General features: G+C 44.5%; 1 protein-coding gene across 1 annotated transcript in view; it reads right to left on the bottom strand.

The window, feature by feature from the left end:
- Nucleotides 1–3381: 3381 nt before the first annotated feature.
- LOC144797592 (potassium voltage-gated channel subfamily V member 2-like) overlaps nucleotides 3382–23979 on the bottom strand; it is a 29943-nt gene continuing 9345 nt past the window's right edge. Inside the window, exon 2 of the mRNA XM_078668259.1 lies at nucleotides 3382–5330. Coding sequence (XP_078524385.1) covers nucleotides 5064–5330 — 267 coding nt within the window. The 3' untranslated portion in view covers nucleotides 3382–5063. The remainder of the gene's footprint in view (nucleotides 5331–23979) is intronic.

Here is a 23979-nt window from a genome sequence, read left to right as displayed (position 1 = left end):
AATCAGTAAGTGCTACCTCGTTGGGTAAATGTATTGTGCTTTTCCTACACTACAGCTGCGTAAAGGCCCAGAAGAGTTGTCTCCAGTTACCCCGTGTGTCTGTAACTTTGCCACCGCGCCCATAGCGCCGAGGTCCCTCAAGTGAGCTGTCCATCACAGTGGGGGAAAGGGCGGGAAGAGGTTGCATAGCATAGTGTGTGTGGGGCCGGGCTTCTGTGCGAGTTCACATGCCTCTCGTTTATAAAGGGTCAGAGACCGATCAGAGCAGCAAATGATGAGAAAGCAGTAAGTGCTACCTCGTTGGGTAAATGTATTGTGCATTTCCTGCACTGCAGCTGTGTAAAGGCCCAGGAAAGTTGTCTCCAGTGACCCCGTGTGTCTGTAACTTTGCCACCGCGCCCATAGGCGCCGAGGTCCCTCGAGTGAGCTGTCCATCACAGTAGGGGAAAGGGCGGGAAGAGGTTGCATAGCCTAGTGTGTGTGGGGCCGGGCTTCTGTGTGAGTTCACATGCCTCTTGTTTATAAAGGTCAGAGGCCGATCAGCGCAGCAGATGAGGAGAAAGCAGCCTCCTGGTCACTGGAAGTACAGGGAGATTGGGCTCGAGAAACTCGTGGATGCCTAGACCCCCATCACGGATTAAAGCTAATTGTAGACGGTAGATCTGGGGAGAAAGCACACCTGCCTAGCATCGACCATACTCACTAGATTTTTGGGCTGATTATTAAGTTAATGCGTTACTGAATTTGAGCTTCAACTCGGGCACCTGTTATCTGTAAGTGCTTCCTGCTGAGGTTTAATTTTAGTGACAGCAGCCTCATTGCCTAATTGTTACTATTCTCTGACCCTGCTTCGAGGGTCAGAGCAGGGTCAGAGAATAGTTGCAAGTAGGCAATGAGGCGCCGCTCAGGAAGCACTTACAGGGTTACAGCAGGTGCCCAAGTTGAAGTTAATTTCTTTGTAACCATTTTGTAAATGGTTACAAAGAAATTAGCCTCAACTTGGGCACCTGCTTTAACCCTGTAAGTGCTTCCTGAGCAAAATTCGTCCCGCTCGCGGATTCTGACGCGATTTCGCGCGATTCGCGGATTGCGAAATTGTGGAAAAAATCCGCAAAATCCGCGAGCGGAACGAATTTTACGCCCACGGCACGGTTAAATGCAATGTATAGCTGATTTCCTGTGTCCTTCTGTATGAAATCCTGCCGCATGACGCCCGATAAAGTCTTCAATATGATTTCCTGTCAGTAGTACAGCATGGTATCACTAAGCAGTCTAATTCTTTATAACACTGCGAGCAGCCTGCGCCGTAATTCCATGAGCGAGTAAGCCCCACTGTGTCACTGTCTCTGATTCGATTGTAGGGTAAACTATGATCACAACAGCAGATCTGATTGGTTCCCTGGATTGCATGCTAGTTTTTCGGCACTTCTGAGGGTTGCCTCTGGTTCCGGATCAGGATCTGCCAGTTGTGTCTGACAGCGGGGAGCCGAAAACTTGCTGGAGCAGGGACTGGAGATGGCATCTATGATCCCGGCCTTGAGGGAGCTGGGGAGGTGAATATCTGACAGTGAGTGTGTGCGAGAGGAGCAGCTATATCGAAGGGCGGCAGCTGGAAAGCGAGTTGGCAAAAGTGAAAGCGTTTGCAGCAGGGGGAGGGGGGAGGGGAGAGAGGAGGAGGCCTGCGCCGGATTCCTTGCCGGGGAGTGAGCAGCAAGGCACGATAATTGATAACATATGGTGCCAGCTGCTTGCTCCCGCAAGGGAATCGCCAAACGTGCACGCGTTGCCATTCAAAGCAATGCAACACGTGTACGTTTTTTCCCTCAAAGCTGAGCCGATTGCTAAAGGTCTTCTTCCTAAGCAGCGCATGCGCGCTGCGTAGGCGAGACCTAAAAAATGTATCATTGTTGAAAAAACTACATAAAACTGATACCTACAATGTGTGTCTCATTATAAAGCTGTAGTAAATATTTTAATTTCAGTTGCTCAATGTACATTTAAGATTTCTCCGTTCCTCGTTCGCTGACTGCACTAAATCTACTCCAATTACACCATTTTGCACTAGTGTCAGAGGTGGTGGCCTGCTTGCTATGCACTTTCGTAAAAAGATTTATCTCATCAATATGTGTTGTAAAAAGAATGAAAAGATGATAGCTGAAACTTTAAAGGCTAAAACCTTGTTACATCGGAGCTCTTTCTTAACCTTTGTGTCTGACATGTAATAAAAGACGAAAAGAATCCACAAATGTAAAAATGCAGTAAGGTAAAGCTACCCACAAGTTGACATTTTTTTAATTCATGTCACTAGTGAGGTTGATTAAAAAGAAGTAGGGGAATGGTTCCACTCTGCTAGGTGGTCAGCACAGGTAAGTCCTTAAACGAATAACATGTACACGGGTCTAGGTGCTTTCTTCAGGACCAAGGCCCCTATTGGTTACTGGAAATGAACAGTGAATCAATGAGATCGCTGTAAGATTATATATACACCAGACCAAGTTCATCCTTGGGTGCACCGGCTTTTCATCGCTCCAGGACCGCTGTCTAAATGGTTATTTACCCTATAGGAATTTTGGGGGTAAACTGCCGAGACCTGCCCCAGTGCAGATCCGTCTCATCACTACAATGTGCCATGCTGCCATAGAGAGCTGAGTCCTCACAGGAAGTCTGGTATTCCTTTGAGGGCCAAAACATGTCAGTATCCTAAAATGGTCAAAGTATATCCCTGCTTCTTTTTTATTCCGACTCATCACTGGTGTCGTGAAAAAGGCATTTGTCAACCGGCAAGTAGTTTCAACCTTACTGTTTTTTCCTGTTATGGGTCCTTTACAAGACCCTTCATTACTACAACCCACACACAGAATCAGAAAGAGCTTCTTCTGAATAAGGTTGTAGCCCACACTGGTTCAATATTTGCGACCGGTGTGAGGACGGACTTAATAATGAAAGATGCACATAAGGAAGGATGGTGGTGGCCTTCCGCCTGCCTGCAACCACCTGGACAAATTAAGCACTGGCTGTGTAATCAGCGACATTACCCTCTGACTAACTGAGTTTTCTATATTCTCCTAGTTCACAGGTAATTTGGCAGAAAAGGATGTCGGTCTGAAGTTGGACAACTTGCTATATTTCATCTTCTTGGTTAAATGACCATCCATTGAGCAGCCTCATTCATACCTATCCCTCAGTCCAATCAGAATTGAAACACAAGAAATAATTTTTGCTAAAGGCAAGTGAATTAATCCCCAAAGAAAAATACACTGTCGATTTCTAGGGTACTTCGCGGTTCCCATAAGGTATGAGCAGAAACCATTAAAAGTGAAATTCTTAGCAAATAGGGAAATCCTCTCTGACTGATATTCACGTTTATTGTTCACCACAGATATGAAAATATTAGAAAGGCAGGTAAAAATTAGAGCGAAATTAAAGTTTGGTGGAAAACATTTTACATGTAATGATAATTCAGCTATCAAGACAACTCATTTATTCATGTATTTCAGCACAATGAACAAATCATAAGCCTATAGTTAATAAATTCCATGAAATATCTTGTTAAATAATAAATTCCAAGCTGACACATAATTCTTTACTTGGGTAATCTTGTCTACCTTGGCGCTAAGACCTCCGCATGGCTTGGGCTCTCACTACTGTATTGGTTGAGAGTGCAGCTCAGCATGAATGAATGACTGGTTTGAGCTCTCTAGCTTCAGGTGGCACAAATATAGGTTTGGGTTACATTATTTATTTCACTGTGTTCTCAATGTACTACAATGGGGACCAAGAATGGATACCCTATCGGGTGATTAGCCGCGCTTTATAAATCCTGTTTGATTGATTGAAAAATGCCACAGCTCCAAATTCTACACTGCTTTATTGTACCTGTTTAGTGGTGAAAAATGGCGGAACAGGTAAACTTTAATATATAATACAAACTCCTTTGGCCAGATCTCAGACAGATGTATATTTGACCTTCTAAAGTCCTTACCCTTAAAATACCGCATTGCGAGGAAGCTTATAGTTTATTTTAATCAATCAAATCCGATTTAAACATACTTTACAGGCTCAGCTGACGGTTTCATCATATTTCAAGCGTTTTCTAATAACCAACAAAAGACAATACAGTACAAAGAAATATTGTGTTGGGTTTTGGCAAGGGTTATCAGCTTTCTCATCATTTGTACAGCTTTACCAGAGATTTCACAGTAATATCAGATCTAGATACAACCTTGGTACTCCCTCACTTCAGGTAGCAAGCACTTTCTGTGCTGTTTTAATTAACAATCATATAAATGCTTGTTCAGCTAACTTCATCTCAGCCCCATAAACTGAAGCCTTGATTCTTTGCCTAGGAGATACCTCAAACGTTTGAGGAACTACAACCCCTACAAATAAGAAATAAAAAGTATTTAAATCAACATTTATGGGAATTAAAACAAACTTTCATTTTTTGTTTTTGTTAAAGGACATTAAGGTGTCCTGTTTATTCAAGGCCTGGAATAATGTTACCAATCCTCAGATCTGGATCCCTCGCCCTAGCTGCAACCCGTTGCATCCGTCAAACATACAGCAGAGGTCGCGCCTTCTCCCATCTGGCGTACAAGACCTGGCACGACTCCCCTTAAACCTCAGAGCCTCACCATCGCTCCAGCATTCCAGGAAGGCCCTCAAGACATGGATGTTCAACCAATAGGCGAACAACCAGCACTATTCGACAGCGCCTCGAGACCCTCACGGGTGAAGCAGCCACGCTCTACAAATCCTGATCAATTGATCGATTGTTCCTGAACATCCTGCTCCATCATTTTCTCAAAGTTATCGTTTATGTGTCATTAATAACATACACATTTTATTGCATAATCACAGCACCCAATCGGTAATCTGCTCAGTTTGTTCTTGATTCACTTCTGCAACCAATGGCAGGTATACCATCTCCGCCCACCGTTGAAGTACATAAATTTAAATCTATACATGATTTTTTTCTCAAATAACTTGTATACAGATTCTAAAGAGCGAGGGACTATGGATATTTTTTTCCTTTGCATCAACGCCACCTTTCTTAGTGTCCTTCATCGCATCCACTGTGAATCCGGAAAAAAGCATTCTGTGATTTTCTTTATGGCTCTTGCCTTGAACCTGATTTCAGTTCCAGATTTCACTGTTGATGTACTTTCCTGTGCTTTCAGCTTGGCATAGAAGTCTGAGAATCTATTGTACAGAATGGAAATTGGCATTCCGTTCAAGATGATGCCGAAAGAGATGCACAGGAACGCAACAACCCGTCCCAACGCTGTATCTGGCACTGTGTCGCCATATCCGACCGTCGAGAGGCTGACCTGGGAACAGAGAGAAGGAATGAGATTCTCAAACTTTGAACTCTTTCATATCTAACAATAAACCTCTCAGCCACAAGATCTTCACATTTATAAATCAAATAAGGCAAGCACTGTATGTCAATGTTGCCCTTAAAATCTATACCAACAACAAACTTGATATATTAGGTGTCAAACTTAACTAACAGCAACCCTACTCAATGATTTTGCCAACAATCAGGATATTTCAGCAGCTTCCCAAGTCACTCTAAACATACAGTACATTTTCCCCAGATCACTGTCATTACCCCAGAGATTATGTCTTGTCAGTAGATTCTCTTCTAACAAGATTCTCTCATCTAGTTCTCTCCTCTTTTTCAGCTTTTGTCACATTCATCACTTCTATCATAACCAATTCTAAAGGCACTGGCTATGCTATCTTAATTCAGTTATTGTGTGAAGCGCACAGTCCCTTTCAACTGATGTCTGACAAAGAAAGCACAATTCCCTATAAGAAAGCAAATCCTTTTAAAATCTGTGAATTAAGGATCTTTGCAAATGTTTGGCGGTAAGATAATTGATTTTGAATTTTCCCTCCTGTAGATGATCCCTGGCTTGGGTGACCACATACTATATCCAACCCGCGACCTTCAGTGTTACAGAACATCATAAGGGCACCCCATAAAGCAAGGCCCAAGAATTATTTCCATCATGCAGCAGAGACTGTGAGATAAGCAATGTAGCAATGTTCAAATAGGCCTTTATTAAACTAGGTGGCTGGTATTATTCTTGAGACAATGGGTTATTGTTTCTTTCTTTTTACAGCTGATTGGACATGATGTGATTGCACATGCGCACTCAAACTTTGTGCATGTTTGTGTTAACTAATGGCTGATCCTCATTTTCACATGAAGAATGTGTAAGATCACAGTGATAACCACCTAACAAGGAACCTGCCACAGTAGCTGTTTTACTTCTCACCCTATTTTTTTCTATTTGCTATTTATTTTACCTTATAGCTTGCTGATTACCTCATGTAAATACGGTTGTACTGGCTGAACGAATACGCTAATATGGATGTTATCTGGCGCTTCTGACAACTGTTAATATTTTGAAGGCTCTAAATTGAAACAAAAGATAAAAAAGACTAGTTCTTATAAAGTTGCTTCAACCTACCCCAGAGGAACTGCAAGTATGCCCAAAATATGTTGGACAATATGTAATAATCAAGTTACACCACCAAAAATGTATTTGTAATAATCAGATACAACACTGTATTGCATAGTTATGAATGTTGACACGCCATGGGCATTTTACAACCAAGGCAAATAAACACCATACGCTACTAGAACTGCATAATGGAAATAACTCTTGGGCGAGACAGTCCTGTGCTTCCATTACACAGACTCAATATACCAGAAGTAGTAAACAAAAGAAGAATAGGTGGTGTTGAAAATGAGAAACAATGAAAGTGGTTGCAACTGAGCATTGTTCAAGCTCAGAATTTAGGGCCTTTTGCAGCACTTGGTGAACAGGTTGGTCCGTCACAAACTTGATAGACATCCTGCCCGACGTATAACAATTGCATTATATCCTATGGTACTTGCAATAAGGCGGACGTGAATGTATGACGGAATATATGTAGGCCAAATTCTAAATCAGGCCCTTTGTTATGTGTTTGTGTAGAAAGGCCTTAGACACAAATTTTAGATTTGGGAAAGAGGTGGACCTGGAGTTAGCTTATCATTGGGTTTAATAAAAAATCTTGGCATGCGTAAATCAAAGAATGGTCAAACGAATGAAGAAAGCAAAGCAAAACTAGTCAAATTAGCAAAAAGAAAATGCATTCGTGAACTACAAAAACAAAATTAAAAAATTCATGCCTAGTCATGTGATCATTACATCTGAGTTTTACTGGAACAACTGGCATTTTGTGGAAAACAATTTAAAATCTGAAAATCTTCTAAGTGTCCCTGTGGGCTTTCTTAGAAGGATTGGATTAAAAGATAGTTGCTAGGTCTTGAGGGCACAAAGCCTCTCTGTTGAGGGGAGGAGGCTTCCCTGTTCGAGACAGAGGAAATGGTTGGATAAAGATACATTATTTAAGCTCAGACCAGTCCAGATGTGGTCACATGAAGGATGAATTCTTGGAGCTCGCCGTAATGTCCGATGAAGTCTTAACGGATGAGTTTGGGGCCACAGTAAAGGAAGCTAGTCAAGATGACAAGTTAAGCCATGCTGTAAGCTAGCTCTGGGGTTTGGATGATTTTGAATCAAGAAAATCCGTTTCATAGTTTTGGGAATGCAAGCACATTTTCAGGATGGTTGTTTTAGGATGTGTGCCCAACATTCTCCCTTGCACATCCTGCACACATTCAGACACTGGTTACAGCATGCAGGCTCTAGGTTTTTAGCGGGCTTTCCTCTGCAGATTTGTCTAACTTTAGATTTTCCTAAGAGCAGTTGCTAATACAACCACCTAGCTGCTTGACACTTAGGCCTCCATTGCCAGACAGGTGACACAGAGTGCCCAGCACTGGAGTATCACTCACAGAACAACAGCTGGTTCTGGAAGTTCATCCAGTGAGGACTATCCTGTGAGGGCGACACCTCTTCTATTTCTTTTCGTATTCTTTTTAGCTGCAAGGATTGCCTTCCCAATCACTAGCCAGACTCTCATCTCAACCAATCAGATGTGGAATCACCTCAGTTTTGGTGTAACATGTTGACCTCCTACCTAGTCTCATTGCTACCTACCTCTCGAGACCCCAGCCCTCAAAGAGGCTGCCCCCCCAGCACCTTGAGACCATAGCGGGTGAGTAGTTGTGCTTTACCAACCCTGATGGATTAAGATTGAAGAAATGCAGACAGTTTGCTTACATCCAGGGCCGGCCTTTACCATGGGCAAGCTGAGCCCAGGCCCAGAGGCGCATGGAGCTGTTTACATTAAGGTCCTAGGATTCTTGTTTCCGGTCCAGGGAAGGCCTGGCTTGGCAGTTCGGGCTGGACTATTCCCATGAGGCACAGGGTCAAGGCTGCTTTGCATATGGCCATGTCTGAACTGGGGTGGTGGGGTGAGCAAAAAAAAAAAACCGATGGATTTAGGCCCAGACTTCTGTACTGGGGTGAATGTATGACATTGTTCTGCATTCTGTCCATCAACTGTGTTTTTTGCAATTTTCACCCCGAGTGGGCTGGGTATGTTCAGACGTGAGTCCCGTGCTCTCCGTGCCACTGGAGTCAAGCTATCCTGGCTGAAGACGGCTGATAGCCAGAAACCGGTCCTAGGATGCTTGATTCCGGTCCAGGGAAGACATGGCTTGGCAGTTCGGGCTGGACTATTCCCATGAGGCACAGGGTCAGGCTGATTTGCATATGGCCATGTCTGAACTGGGGTGGCTTGGTGAGCAAAATAAGGATGGATTAAACCCTGATCTGTGACTGGGGGTGAATGTTTTGCCAATGTGTAACCTTCCGTCCATCAACTTGTATGTTTTGCTGTTCGCCCTATGTGGGAAGGGTATGCCCAGACGTAGGTCCCATGCTCACTATGCCACTGGAGTCAAGCTATCCTGACTGAAGACGGCTGATAGCCAGAAACCGGTCCTAGGATGCTTGATTCCGGTCCAGGGAAGACATGGCTTGGCAGTTCGGGCTGGACTGTTCCCATGAGGCACAGGGTCAGGCTGATTTGCATATGGCCATGTCTGAACTGGGGTGGCTTGGTGAGCAAAATAAGGATGGATTAAACCCTGATCTGTGACTGGGGGTGAATGTTTTGCCATTGTGCAACATTCCGTGCATCACCTTGTGTGTTTTACATTAAGGTTATGCCAACAGCTGCGCTCTTTTCATCTTTGCTCCAGCCTCAGCTGCGTGAGGCAGCTAAACTATGGTGATTTAGGTGAGCTGAAGAAGGTCCGGGATGTTTGTGTTCAGGGGCCAGCCTCTGTTCAACCAGATACTGACCAGTGACCACAAACGGGACAGTGCTGCCTCATTTAATCCACTACCATCAGCAAGGGCGCCATTTTCTCTCCGCCTGTGCCCAGGGCGCTATCTTAGCAGGGACCTGCTCTGCTTACATCCCTGCTGATTTGATTCTTTCAAACAAAAATTAGCAGACTAGAGTCGGTGCTTTCCAGGCGTCAATGCAGACGTATCTATTCTAGAAATAGATATCAAAAGTGGACTTGAACCATTACGGTAGCTAAATCTCAGGTATGGGTAACGCCAATTTAAAATTAGCGTACTCTTTTTTTTCCCCCGTGCTCCTTGTCGTCTCGTAAACATAGCACCTAACCTATTGTGCGCTCCTCCTTCTGGCCCAAAAAACCCTCACTGTTTCTGACTCCACAATGAAAAAAAATACTTACGTTCCCTGCTGAAGGAATCATCTGGTCAAAAAAACATATTTCCTGCTTGTTTCCAGTACTAGTTGGATCTTGCATTTTTACAACCCCCTCGAACATGCATGTTTTCCTTACTACTGTATTATATTACTGCACTCTGCAGATTGCGGACAATTCATTTCAGAGATCACAATCTCGCCTTCCTTTAAAAGTCAATAACAATTGAAAGAAGCATTGGCAAAGCCAATAGGTCGTCACTACTCGAAGACCTGCCTTTCTAAATGTGTTTTAGCTTACATGCCAACATTTTAGAAAAGGAAAGTGGGAGATTTTTGAAAAATAATCAGAAAAATATATTTCCCCCATTGACTTCTATTGAAGCAGAGGCCATTTCAGGAGGGCGACAGTCAAAATAAAGCAATTTTTGGCTTCAAGAGTCAGGAGTCTCTCACATGAATCGGGTCTATTAGCATGTATGTTTTCATCATGTTGTATAATAGAGCACCTGATATACACCATGGCTAAAAGTCGAAGAAAAAACAAGCATTGGCAGAACCAGTAGGTGTCGCTTGCGTGAGAGCTTTTGACTTTGTCAAGGTCATTTAGCTATGTTGTGCCGGAGATTTTGTTTCTGCCGGGAGGGGTGGGGCAGCAAATCAACTAGCGATGGGGTGGGGCACACAACATCGGAGGAGATGGCGCAAACAACACAATGCATGATGGGGCTTTGGGGGACAGGGCAAGTAACACAATACAGGTGGGGAAGTACAGCCCAAACAACACAACGCGAGAGGGGAATAGGGTAAGCAACAGGGATGGGGCAAGCAATGACGGGCAAGCAACAGCACAGGAAGAACAGGCAAATGAACTGGACAGTGCAACAGCAACAAGGCAGGAGGGGTAGCGTGCCAACAACAATGGGGGATAGACAGGAGGTGGTGGAAAGACGGACTGCAAACACATGCATTCTTATGAAATGCTGCAACTAAAAGAAGAAAGTAGCTCAGAAAGCGCGAGTAGTGGGAGGACCAGTGGTGGCTCCTCCATTAATGCGGAGGAGCGTCGCCCCACTACTCACATAGCAGTGTAAAAGAAAAAAGAAAATGATAATAACTGAAGTTATTATCATTTTATTTTAGTATCGTCACAGGAAAGGAGGTTCTTGGCTACCCTGATGTCGGGGAGGAGGAGTGGTTGCAGCACTCTAAAGTGTGCACAACACTTTGGCCAGCCGTCTCGGGCTGGCCAAAGTGTCACGCGCACTTTGCATGTTGTCCACCCAAGCTGCATTACAGCCTGGGTGCAGAACATGCCCAGGCCCCCAGCCCCTGTCCAAGCGCTGAACCATGGTGCACAGACCAATCACAACGCTGCATTTCAGCGTTGTGATTGGCTGTGGGGAGCCTGGGTGCTTCCTGCAAGAGACACAATGTGGAAGTGATGGAGGAGAGATGTTATGAGATCAGGTAAGTGAATAAAAATATATAATTCAACTCCTCCCCTGCCACACCCCTACTGTAGCAGCCGCCACTGGGAAGGACACGGGCAAGAGGTATTTGGGCCATGATCCAGGGGAGGGACAAACATGCAAAGACAAAGTGAAGCCGGCATGCACTGACCAAACCGAAGCAAGAAAATGATAGTGATGATTAAGCCAACCAGTGGTATGTTTTGGATTGGATCTAAATCCCAAGCTCTGTCCCAGGGGGCCTAATGCTGAAGGGAGTTGTGTGCTTTAAAATGTGCCTGTCTCCTGGGTCGACCATCTTGAGATGGCCAGACGGATATGTGCATTTAAAAGTTCTCTAACCTAGTTGTCTTAGACAGATGAGTTAGAGAAAGCGCAGTTCTCCAGTGCTCTAAGGAGCGCTGAGATAGGTCACTCTATCCAATCCTGGCGCTGCTTTCATGCTGTCAAAGCAGCACCAGGATTGGGTAGTGCAGTTTTCTGCATCAGGAGCTTCATGGGAGGAGAACATTGTGCAACAAAGTAAGTGAATAATTTTTTGGTGTGCTCCCCCTGGCCCTCCACCCTCAGTACAAGCCAGCCGCCACGGACCTAACCACTGGCTAATTACATAAGTTATCTTTCAAATCAATGTAAGTATATCATTATGTGGATGACAAGAACATCTGACATGGATTTAGGTTTCCTGGACCTACAATGGACACTTTTCCTGTGACTTGTCGTCATTTTAGCTATCCCACAAAGCAGAGACTAGTGTAAGAATGGCTGACGAATTGTGAATTGCTGCTTGGAGTGCAAGCACAGTAAAATGTATTAAAAAAGTAACATTTCGAGTGGTTAACCCATGCTACTACATGAAGCACAAGTTCCTGTACTTTTTTCAAGCTCTGAAATTCACAGAGACCATTCGAAGAAAAAGCACAGGGCAGTTAATGAGTGAGCTAGAATAGCATCTTATAGGAGACTGGATCCTGCAAAGGAGCTTCCTGGGCTCTCTGGAAGCTGTTTTGACACGCTAAGGAACAAACTGAGCTAAGAGCTATAAAATGTTGCAAACAAATGACTCGCATTGCATAGATGCTCGAGGACAAAAATTCCACGTGAAATACGTAAATTGTGTTATTCACAGTGTCTATGTATCCAGTTCGGAGAAATTTGTTCCTTGTATGTCATGTCTGAATTTAGAGAATAAACAGGACAGTTGATGCATGAACTGAGCTACCACATGTTATTTTTCTATAAAGTTCGATGTGAAAAGAGACCAGACAAAGTAAAATAATAAGTGCCAGGTGTGGTCTTGATAGAGGGTCATGTTATTCTGAAAATGTCAGGAGTGCATCATAATCACAGATAGTCAGCACCCACATATCTAAAGGAATGTATTAACGTGTAGTCAATAGAAATGTAGTCCTAAAAACAATATATATTAGAGTGAATAGAAATGTAATTACGTTACTCATGAAGACCCATGTCGTGTTTAACCGAAAATGTGTTTAGATGATGCATAATGAATTAGTTCACACATAAGGAGATGCAATAGATGTAAACGTGTACCATATTAAAGTCTGCAGTGTAGTTTTGTTTATTGTGTATGTAGGTAATTGAATCAATGCTTATAAAGTGATTCTAGAAATGTGTGTTTAAATGTGTAAAGGCCTAGTAGATTCTCTTTGTTTGCAATACGAGGCCTATTTGTGATTTCTTATGTCAGCTGAATATCGTAGGCCTGAAATGTATTTTTCCTTGGGAAGGCTCTTCTTGGTCGAATGTAGTCAGCAGATGTTGTGTACGTGCAAGGTTACTTTGCTCATATGCTTCTTGTTGCAGGTGCAAGGACATACAACTCGGTAGGCAGATTAACCCTTGGTTTTAGGAGTTAGGATGGTAGGAGAAGCCGCCGTGGGAGTGTACAGGAATGCAGATATGATACTTAAGGCGAAGAAGGTGCCTGGGACCCAAGGACACCCAAACGGTTTTTGGACAAAGTCAGAGTTTTGATGGAAAAATACAGAAAGGAGACCTGTACTAAGGGGCGTGTAAAGGGTGTGTTCTACTGTTTTGTGATTTTGCATTAGGGATAGTGCCCCAGGGGAGGAGAGTCAGAACGACAGAAAGAGAGAAGGAGAGAACAGGAGAGGTCAGAACAGGAGAGGGCAGATCAGAAGAAGGAGCATCTTAGAATGAGCTCTGTAGCTTTGGCTATTTGCCTAGGCAAGTGAGTGTACTTCTGAGGAAGTCCTCACTACTGACACCTTTTACTTCTCTTGCCTGTGATGATGCAAAGTAGGGATGTCACTTTAGCGACAGTGTAGGGACAGATTAATTGTTTTCCTTTTCTAGGTTGATGAATGCTAAAATTGAGATTGGAGCAGTCATCGTACGCTTGATGCTTTTAGAATTAACCATTCTTATTATTCTGAGTTAGATGAGACTTCTGCGTAGGATTATGTTTGTATTAGTGCTTATTTATTTTCTTAACCTCGTGCTGAGGTGCTTATATGTTCAGTTATTTTTGGCTTTGTAATAAATCCCTTAACATTTGATTTCGTAGTCAGCAATCTTTTGAGTCTGAATTAGTCCGGTCATTCGAAAATTACATATGAAATGGTTTTCTCCCCTTTACACTTCTTAGCAGGAAAAAAGATCCAGTCGGTTGAGGATTCTTAACATTGGTAAGATAAGGTCAAAGATAAGAATCCGGCGTTATCAGTCTCTTCCTATGGACACTACAGCTGTGACAGATGCTAGCTCAAAGGGTTTAGGTGCAATTTTAAAGCAAACTAGGGAAGGAAAAAAAGATCTCATTGCTTGTGCATCAAGGAGTTTGCGTGGAGCAGAGTTAAACTACTATGTAATTGAAAAAGATGTGTTGGCCATTTACTGGGCAATAAATAAGTTGCACATTTTTTTTTGTGGTGGGACATATTTTAAGGTATGTTCTGATCACAAACCGTTGAGGAGATCTTTTCGAAGAAAGGTCTAGACTTTATTTCCTCAAGGATAAGGCGTTGGGTGATTGGTCTACAAGATTTTAATTTTGAGATTGAACATCTACCAGGTGCTGAAAATGTAACTGCGGATTGCCTGTCCCCCTTGGTATCTGATGTGGAACATGAACTGTTAGTGGAAGATGTTCTGGAGGATGAAGTCAGTGTTTGCGAAATAACTTCAGGTATTATTAATGAGGATGAGTGGAAAGAAGAAGTACAAAAAGATTGTGAGTTGGTAAAGGTCATAAACATTATACAATTAAAAGATGGATTTGATCAATCTTTGTCAAGAACTTGGCGAATGATTGCTGATGAATTGGCTGTTGGTAGGGGAATACTGTTAAGAGGCACTAAGTTAGTTCCCCCATTGTTGTTAAGGAAGAAACTTATGGAAGAGGCACATATGGGGCATGTGGGTATAGTGAAGACTAAGGAGAGGTTGAGAGCTAGTTTCTGGTGGCCTAGTATGGATTTGGAGATGGAGCGAGAGGTTAGAGAATGCATGCAATGTAAGATCCGTGATAAGATTCTCACCACTCGAACAATGCCCATGGTTTGTCGAAGGTTACCAAGTAGTCCCTGGAAATATATTGCAATTGATATTGTTGGGCCACTTTCTGGTGAGCATGATACCCCTTTTTTGATAGTCCAGATTGATCTGTACACTAGATGGGTGGAGGTTTCATGTGTGTCAGATGTGACTTCTACATGTGTGATTTCATTTTTAGGGCTCGCCCCTTTTCTATTTCGCAGAAATAGAAAACAGGGGTGAGCCCTTATGTCGCTGATCTGCTTCTTTCCCCAAAGGCTCTATTCAGGCAGCTGATTGGCTCTCTTCAAGCCGGATTCCCAACAGTTCACGAGAAATAGAATCACGTGACAAGCTCCTCGTGGACGAGCTTGCACGATCCTTCCCCCTGCCAGCAGCATTTGGCACATCAAAGGCTTTGGTGCCACATCCACAATTGAAGCTACGATCAAAGGCTTCCGCTGCCCCGCCCCCGCCCCCCGCCCCCCGCCGTCACTTATTCAGGGCCGCAGGCCCTGCCTCGCTTCCCGGCTCTGCTGTAACCACATGCTACTGGACACCGTCACTTATTCAGGGCCGCAGGCCCTGCCTCGCTTAATCCGTGCACCCTTTTATTGCCTCGCTTCCCGGCTCTGCTGTAACCACATGCTACTGGACTCCCGTCACTTATTCAGGGCCGCAGGCCCTGCCTCGCTTCCCGGCTCTGCTGTAACCACAGTGTGCACTAATGAAATGCACCTCGAGAGTCACAGTTAGTTCTTTGTCCTCCATTTGCTTCAAGCACCTAAATAAAGTATTTCTTGTTCAAAAACGGCTAATATGAACAAACGCCACTCAGCCATGCAACGCCAATCTCACCCACGCAGCTCTACTCACCCACGCAGCGCCACACTCACCCATGAAGCGCTACTCACCCATGCAACTTCACTCTCACCCACGCAACGCCACTCACCCATGCAACGCCACTCAGCCACGCAGTGCCACTCTTAAACACAAGCATGTCTGTGTACTCCCTCCAGCTGCACCCCAGCATATCCATGTACTCTTTCACAATCACACACACATGCAAATTTGCAACCCCACTCACCCACGCAACGCCACTCACACACGCAAGGCCACTCACCCACGCAACGCCACTCATTCACAAAACGCCACTCACTCACGCAATGCAACTCATACAGCGCAACTCTCACCCACGCAGCCCAATTCTCACCTACGCAGCGCAAATCACACCCACGCAAGACCAGTTACCCACGCAACGCCACTCATCCATGCAACGCCAATCTCACCCACACAGCTCTACTCACCCACGCAGCGCCACACTCACCCATGAAGCGCTACTCACCCATGCAGCTTCACTCTCACCCACGCAACGCCACTTTTTAGTATTGCTCGCAATTTTGGCACTTAAGATGGGAGAGCATGCCACCCAGCCCTCCCTCTCTGCATGTGTTCTCCTCCTTTTGTCAAATTAATTCGCATAGTTGTGCTTTAGTGAGCCCACAGTAGTAGAGCACACGACGTGAAGAAATGGCATAAATGTCAATGCAGTACAGCTTTACACCACCCACTTGTGGGATTTAAAAATATAATAGCAGAGTTGGCAAGCAACCTCTATTTTTACAGGCCCTGCTGCAGTCGTATCATGTCACACTTCACGGCCATCTGTCTGACTCGCAGACTTTCTCCCCCCAGCATTCTCTGGCGTCACACTTTGTCTCGTTTCACACACTACCCACAGCCACAGCCACAGCCCTACTCTGATGCACAGTGTGTTCTTAATATTCTTTAAAAAAAAAAAAAATTAGACCTACTCACTATGTCCTCTTAACCACTGAACATTTGTAACAAACAAACACAAAATACATCTACAATTGTGTGGTCCATCATGTTTTTTTTTCAAAGGGAGGCCTGGGGGAGTGTGCTGACAAAACCACAGCAGGAGACTGGAGTGTTTTCAGTTCAGCCATTAAGATTCTTATCTGTTGGCGGGCATCCCCTGTGAGATGCAAACATCAGCTGCAAATGTGTGGGTGGGACATCATGTTTTTAAGGGAGGGATGGGGCCGTCGGTCACGAAACCACACCAGGATACTGGCGTGCTTTAAGTTGAGCTATAAAGATTCAATCTCTTGCCGGAAATCCCCTGTGAATTGCAAATATGAACTCAAGGACAAGAAACAACGTAACTTCCACAGTCACATCAGACGTTGTAAATGTTGTTTCCCGACTTGGTCTTTGCTGTTTACGTACTTGCATCAAAATCTCAGAGGAAAGTTTCATTATTTTGGTACATTTGATGTACTGCGCGCAAAGACACTTACCACACCTTAAAACACATCCCCCCCTTCACATTCACACACTGTGAAAATTTCCTTCCTTAATCCCATTTCTTATTAGATTTTTACGTAATTTTTCAAAAGGTCGTCTTTCCTTGACCATTATTCAACTTAAATGTTATTTTCCTTCGATTCAATGATATTTTTAAAATTATTTCTGTCCCCCCTTAACTCGGTCTCTCATTTTTTTCATCTCTCAATACAGACGCCAACTCCCATCACGCTCTGCTCCCTCTAACGTGACTCTCGTGCACAGCTCACATACACACGTACGTGCCCTTATCACACCAGCAAGTCCCCACAGTCACCCACGCAGCGCCACTCTAACATATGCCTCGCAACTCACACCCACGCAGTGCAACTCACACCCACGCAACACCACTCACCCAAGCAACGCCCAGCCAATTAACGCAAATCACCCACGCAACGCCACTCACCCATACAACGCCACTCACCCACGCAACTTCAATCTCACCCATGTAACGCAAATATCACCCACGCAGCTCCACTCAGACACGCAGCTCCACTCACCCACTCAGCATCACTCTCACTCACGCACCGCCACTTTGAGGCACGCAGCTCTACTCTCACACACGCAGCGCAAATCTCACCCATGCAGCGCAACTCACACACACGCAGCTCAACTCACACACACGCAGCGCACTCTCACTCACGCACTGACACTTTCAACCATGCAGCGCTACTCTCACCCACGCAGCGCCACTTACAACTACGCAGTGCTACTCTCATACATGCAGCGCAAATCTCATACAACACAAAAAGGACAGTGCACAATTTCAAATATCACACATACCAACAGCCATCAAATCACACTTTCAACAGGCACACAACTCCAGCTGTCAAGGCACAGTTTCACCAGACACACACACTACCAGACATCACTGCACACTTCCACCGGACACACACACCACCAGCCGGCCAGGCACACACACACCACCAGCCATCACTGCATGCTTTCAACAGGCAAACACACACACATCAACAGCCATCAGTGCACACTTTCACCAGGCATACACACCACCGGACGACAATGCACACAAGTGTACATCAAAGTCATACAATGTACATGCTGTATTACAATGACCTGTTATCGATCAAAGGTTAACGACATGCACAGTGGTCAGCCTAAAGATAAAAAGTACAAAACAATATCACAATACGTTCAAGTACTGTACTTCAACATAAATTAAGGTATTCGAAAAACTAGGGAAAGGAAGCTGCCCTGTATACTCGCAAACAGGATATGGTTTCAGTGAACAGAAACCACTTCAAAAATAGGAAAAGGCAGGAAACGCGCGAACGTAGCGCTCAACCATAAGTGCAAGTTTTTGCAGCCTTCGGTGTACTGTTCAAAGATAGCTAAATAAAAAACAGTGCATTTACTGCCATCTTTAATAGGAAGCAATGTGTGCTCAAGTCCAAACAGAAGGTGTCACATTTCCACTAATTAACACTATTAGCATTGTAAATGCCAAAGTTAGAATTTTCCACAAGTTAAAATAAAAAAAACTAAAAAAACTTTGTCATTTACAATAATAATCCCTCAAACTTTACTAATGCGAGCCCTATTGCATTGCAAATGCTTGTTACAGGATGCGTTCGAAAGGGAAGGTTTTCCTAGAACACTATTATCTGATAATGGTCCCCAATTCTGTTCAAAGCAAATGAATGATTTCTTGCTGACATGTGGCATTCAACATAAAAGATATGCAATTTATCATCCCAAGGGCAATGGGACAGTTGAAAGATTTATTAGAGTGATAAAAGAGAACATTCAACTGTCCAAAGTGAATTCCTTAAATTGGAAAGAGGAGCTACAAAAATATATCTTGGCACATTGGTTTACACCTCACACTTCCACTTGGAAGTCTCCTTTTGAATTGTTCAAAGGAAGAGTTCGTAAACCTCTACTGTTAACCTACAACGTGTCTGTCTTATCCAGTTGAAGATCTTTTACCAGGGCCCTGACCCAGATGCCACTGCAGCTTGCACCACCCATTAACCCCGTCATCGCTGCCAATGAGGGTACAAAAACAACTATTAACCAGCTCTCTCACCTGAAAGAGCGACAGTTCCGATTTATCCAGATCCCCAAAGCTAAAAGAATGGCTGGGGAGGCAGGTATTAGTATTTTCAAATGTATATTGTATTCATAAACAACTGTTGTTCTGCTCATCTCTAAATTAGATGAAGAGTGCCACCATGTGACAGAGGGTCATAAGTGCCTTGTTGACAATTAAGTGCTGGTGCCGAACACTGGAAACCAATTTAGTGCTGATGCCGCGCACCGCAAACAACCGGCTCAAATTAGGCAGTGGGCAGATATAAAATGGAGGTACTTGAGATGAGCTGCACGTTGGTGAGGAATGTGCCCAGAAGCTGTAGAAGAGGACAGGAGTGCTGCTGCACAGCTTAGGAGCACTGTGGCCTTCCATATCCGGGTGGGCTACATGTAAGAACAACTGGTAGGTAGCCACCGAACCGTGTCAAAATGTGCCATGTACTTACTCTCAAGGCATTGCTCCCTTGTGCAACGAATGAACAAAGCACTACACAGAGCACTGACAGAATAACACGCTTGCGTAAATAATCAACCAAGCGCTACAAAGAGCAGTAAGAGAGAGTAACCAACATGTTCAAAGAATAGACCAAGCATTATAAAGAGCACTGAAGAATGAACTAGGCGCTACAAAGAGCATTGACAGAATAATGTGCTTGCACAAAGCTCGAACCACGCGCTACAAACAACGGTACAGAATAACCTGTTTGTGCAAAGAATTCACCAAGCGCTAGATAGAGCACTGACAGCATAGCCCAATTTCTCAAAGAATTAACAAAGAACTATGATGGACGAACACCGCTGTACAAACAAGCAGGCCAGATGACAATAACACAGGCTGGTGCAACCTGAGCTGCTGCAACCTATAGCTTCAAGTAAAGGATTTAATTATAAATGTTGATGGAAGCACATTTCTGAGGCAAAAGGGCAATGCTCACCTTGGAAATCGCACTACAAAACGCAAAAAAATAACATTAAACACTGAAAGACCATACACTGAGATATGAAAATGCAAACAAAAGCCCAGGAAGCACCTCCAGTGCTGGAGTTCTGTCAAAGACTCCACAGGGAGCTCGATCACAGGGTGTGGTGCACAATACAGTAGGCTGGTGAGCCTAAAGATCACACCAGTGGCAGCTGCACAAAACAAAAGTGGGAGGCAGGAGATGGGCGGGGGATAGGGATGAGGAATTTAGGGAAAAATATTAATTAAAAAAAATACCTTTTTCTGCCCTTGGCTTCGACGCTGATGCTGGCTCGGTGCTCTCCCAGCAGTCTCTGGGATAGCACAGGTTCCCCAACCAATCCAGGTGCTGCTCTCATGCTATGAGAGGAGCGCCAGGATTGGTCTGAGCGGCCTGGTCTGATGCTCAGATGGTGCCTGGGAGCCTGCAGGTTTTCTCCAAACCGGCTGTGCAACACAGCTGGGTTGGAGAAATAGAAGTGTGTACATCTGTTTGGCCAGCCTAAAGCACCCAGTCAAACCATCATACACACTTCTAAGCGCCCAACTCTCCTTCATGTCATGGCCCGGCCGCACACGCATGCTCAAGCCAAACCCAGTCGCAGAAAAGTGTAATTATATTTTTTGTATTGTCATTTTATTTTTCTGTGACTTACCCTGACCAGTGGGGCAACTCTCCTTTGCCATTACGGAGGAGCCGCCCCTGGCTCACACCAGAAATCCTGCTGGCCCCCGTCCAATCTCAACAGAGCTAAGAAAAGTTCAAAAAAGCGCTAGGACGATGCCAGCCCTGGCCATGTCATAGCATTTTATTTTCTTATGGCAGTTGGGGGTGGGAGTGGGCAGCACGGACAAGAGGAGTGAAGATGAAACAGACAACAGGAGGGAGGGTGGGAGGTCAACAATAAAAAAAGAACTATGACACGGCCAGAGCGGTCATCGTCATAGCACTTTTTCGTATGGTGGGTGGACTATGGAAAATGGGGCAGTGGGAGGGTTACAAGCAACAGAGCGGGGGAGGGTTACAAACAAAACAGACAATTTACAAGCAACACGGACAACGGGGTGTGGGTGGGTAATAGCAACACAGAAAGCAGTTACGCGCTACACGGGCAACGGGGTGGGTGTGTTACAAGCAACCTGGATAACAGAGTAGTTGGAGGTGGGAAGGAAGAAGCAAAAGGCACAAGGGGTAGAAGGGAAGAAGCAACGTAAGAGTGGGAGTCCCTTGCAGTAAACATTATCTTTCACAAGAGACCACGCATGCTCGCTGTCTCAAGCAGTCCTAAAAAAGTTTGGTGGTTTAGGGAAAAATGAGTTAAAAACTATTAGGCTAATAAAGCGGTCAGTCAATACAACAAGGAATGGAGGGCAGAATGTAAATGAGGCAACAGGATTGATTTGCCACAGAATATGCGCCTGTTAAGCCATGAGTTGGAGCCATCACACTAAATGAATGTGCTGAAACCTTTTTCCGGCAAAGAGGTTAAAAGCGGATTTAAAAGACAGGTGCTTGTCTTTCTGAGAAGCAATCCAAGATGCTGTCTTAGGTGTGACCTAAAAAGCCCTATGACGTGGCCTGTGCTGGCTGAGTTATAGAACTTTTTTCATTGCTGGAGGGAGGGAGGGAGGGCGGTGCATGCAGTAGGGTAGGCAACAAGGAGGATGGGTATGGGGAAAAATACACTATGACGCAGCCAACAGTCTCTGAGTTAGCACTTATTTTGTTATGGGTGTGGGGGGGATCAACATGGACAACGGAGGAGGGGTGGACGGGTCGGAGGGTCCACACGGACAGTGGAAGGAAGGAGGGAAGCACTATGACATAGCCAGTGGTATCAACATTTTGTGTCATAGTACATGTTTTGTTATTGCCGATGGGAGCAGGGCAACCAGGCCAATGGGAGGGAGAGCGAAACACGGACAACACAAGAGAGGATGAGGCAAGCCAACCCAGACTACTGGAGGAAGGGTGATAGTTGGGCAACACAGACAATGAGAGGAAGGGTGCTGGCAAGCCAACATCTGGGTAGGAAAAGTAGACGAGGGAGCCAGCTAAAAAAAGACAAATTCTAGTAGAGTGCTTAAACCGTAGTGCCTAAAAAACAAAACACTGGAAAGACACAAGTAATGCGTTGATACTCCTGTAGAGGGGTAAACACAAAGAAGATGGAAGTGTACAGAACATGACCAATAAGAAGCAAGCAAATGAGAGTGACAATGAAGCCAACCAATGGTAAGCAATGGGCGGTCTCTATGACATCTGGGAGAAACAAAGGTCTTGAAGGACAGCGCATGCAGTGTCTAGTCAAGACCTAAACTAAACCCTAATCTTGGGTTGCCGAGCAGTGTGCTTTTCAACACCATGTCAGGAGTAGTAAGTGCTGCATAAATGCAATTACCATACCATATGAGTTATAGGGCTAGGTACACAAAATTACAACCAAAAAGTACCAATTTGCAAAGCACAAGTGTGTATAGGAATTCACAATTACCATCACGAACAACGGTGTACACATTGCAAACGCGCCTGAGTCACAAATCAGACATGCTTCAAGGCAGTGTTCCCTTCTTTGTAATGAATAAATGCAGTCACAAGCATCAACCTATTACCGACTGCTTGGGGCAGGCATGACCATTCTTTCAGATAAAAACTGCACTTTTGTTTTATAGCTTCTGCGCTGCTAGTACAGGGAAGTAGGCGTGATGGCACTCATTCTGAAGTGACAGACAGGGAACGTACAGGGGCGTACCCTGGTCAGTTAGATTTGGACGGTGTGGAACAGAGACTTCCCCTCTTTCCCTGACCTAGAAAATATTTGTAGAGGGGGTCCCATATTTATGCTAATACAGAGACTTCCCAACCATCACTGCCATTGAAATGGCAAAATGGATGAAAATAGTCTTAAATTGAAAAGGCTTCTCCGCATAAGGGCCATCCGCTCCTTTGTTTATTCTTTGCATGTTTTGTGGGAGAGGTGGGTGTAGACAAGCTCTGCAAAGTTTAAAAGAGAGGTGTGTCTGTGCTATGAGAGCTGCTAATTTGAGAGGAAACCTGACCACAGACACTGCTAGCTGGACCTGGCCAGGCAGTTTGGGCTGGATTGTTCCCATCAGGCACAGGGTCAAGACTGATTTGCATATGGGTGGGTTCAAACTGGAATGGCATGGTGAGCAAAAAAACGATGGATTTAGGACCATATCTCTCTACTGGGGTGAATGTATGACATTGTTCTACATTCTGTCCATCAACTGTTGATTTTGCATTGGTCCCTGGACCCAACTACACACATCAGAATCCATTTATTAGGTGGGTGTCACACCTCAAACATTCCCCTGGAGCCACGCCCCAGGGAATGTAGGTGTTAATACTGCACCATGTAAACACTGTGCAGAGTTATATCAGTATTAACATTGCAAATGGCGTCAGAGTGGATCAAGTCAATTACTGTCTCAAGCCTACAAACCTTTCTACATTTGTTGTACAATTATATAAATGTTGTTGAAATAAGACTCCAGTATCAGACTGCAATGAAAAACATAAGGTCCTTAAATATCTTTATTTGTGTGGCTAGGAGACAAATGGGATGGATCATAGCATGTTTTCACTTGGCTTGTTAAGTTCTCTGCTTGCCGCAGAAGGTCTGCACAGTTCAGCAATGGACCATCTCAGTATTTTTTTAGGTTATTTTTTCCAAACAGTTTTATATAGCGCGAACAAGACCCGAGACATCGGGTATCAGAGCGCTTTACATGAGAACCAGTTTTGTTACTCGAACCCGGTTCCCCAGTTTCGATGTCGACAGCTCTAACCGCATGGCTCCATCCTCTCAGTGTTTGGTTTTCCATCCAATGCAGATGGAAAAAAACACACAGGTCTGATCATTTAATGTCTATGACACCCTCAGGCCATCAGGCTAGGCTGTGTCAAATCTTGCATCAATCAAGTTG

This window comes from Lissotriton helveticus, chromosome 12, assembly GCF_964261635.1.
Source record: "Lissotriton helveticus chromosome 12, aLisHel1.1, whole genome shotgun sequence".
In the NCBI taxonomy this organism is placed as follows: Eukaryota; Metazoa; Chordata; class Amphibia; order Caudata; family Salamandridae; genus Lissotriton; species Lissotriton helveticus.
The sequence above is the reverse complement of the archived record's forward strand: the minus strand, read 5'-3'. Positions and strand labels throughout refer to the sequence as shown.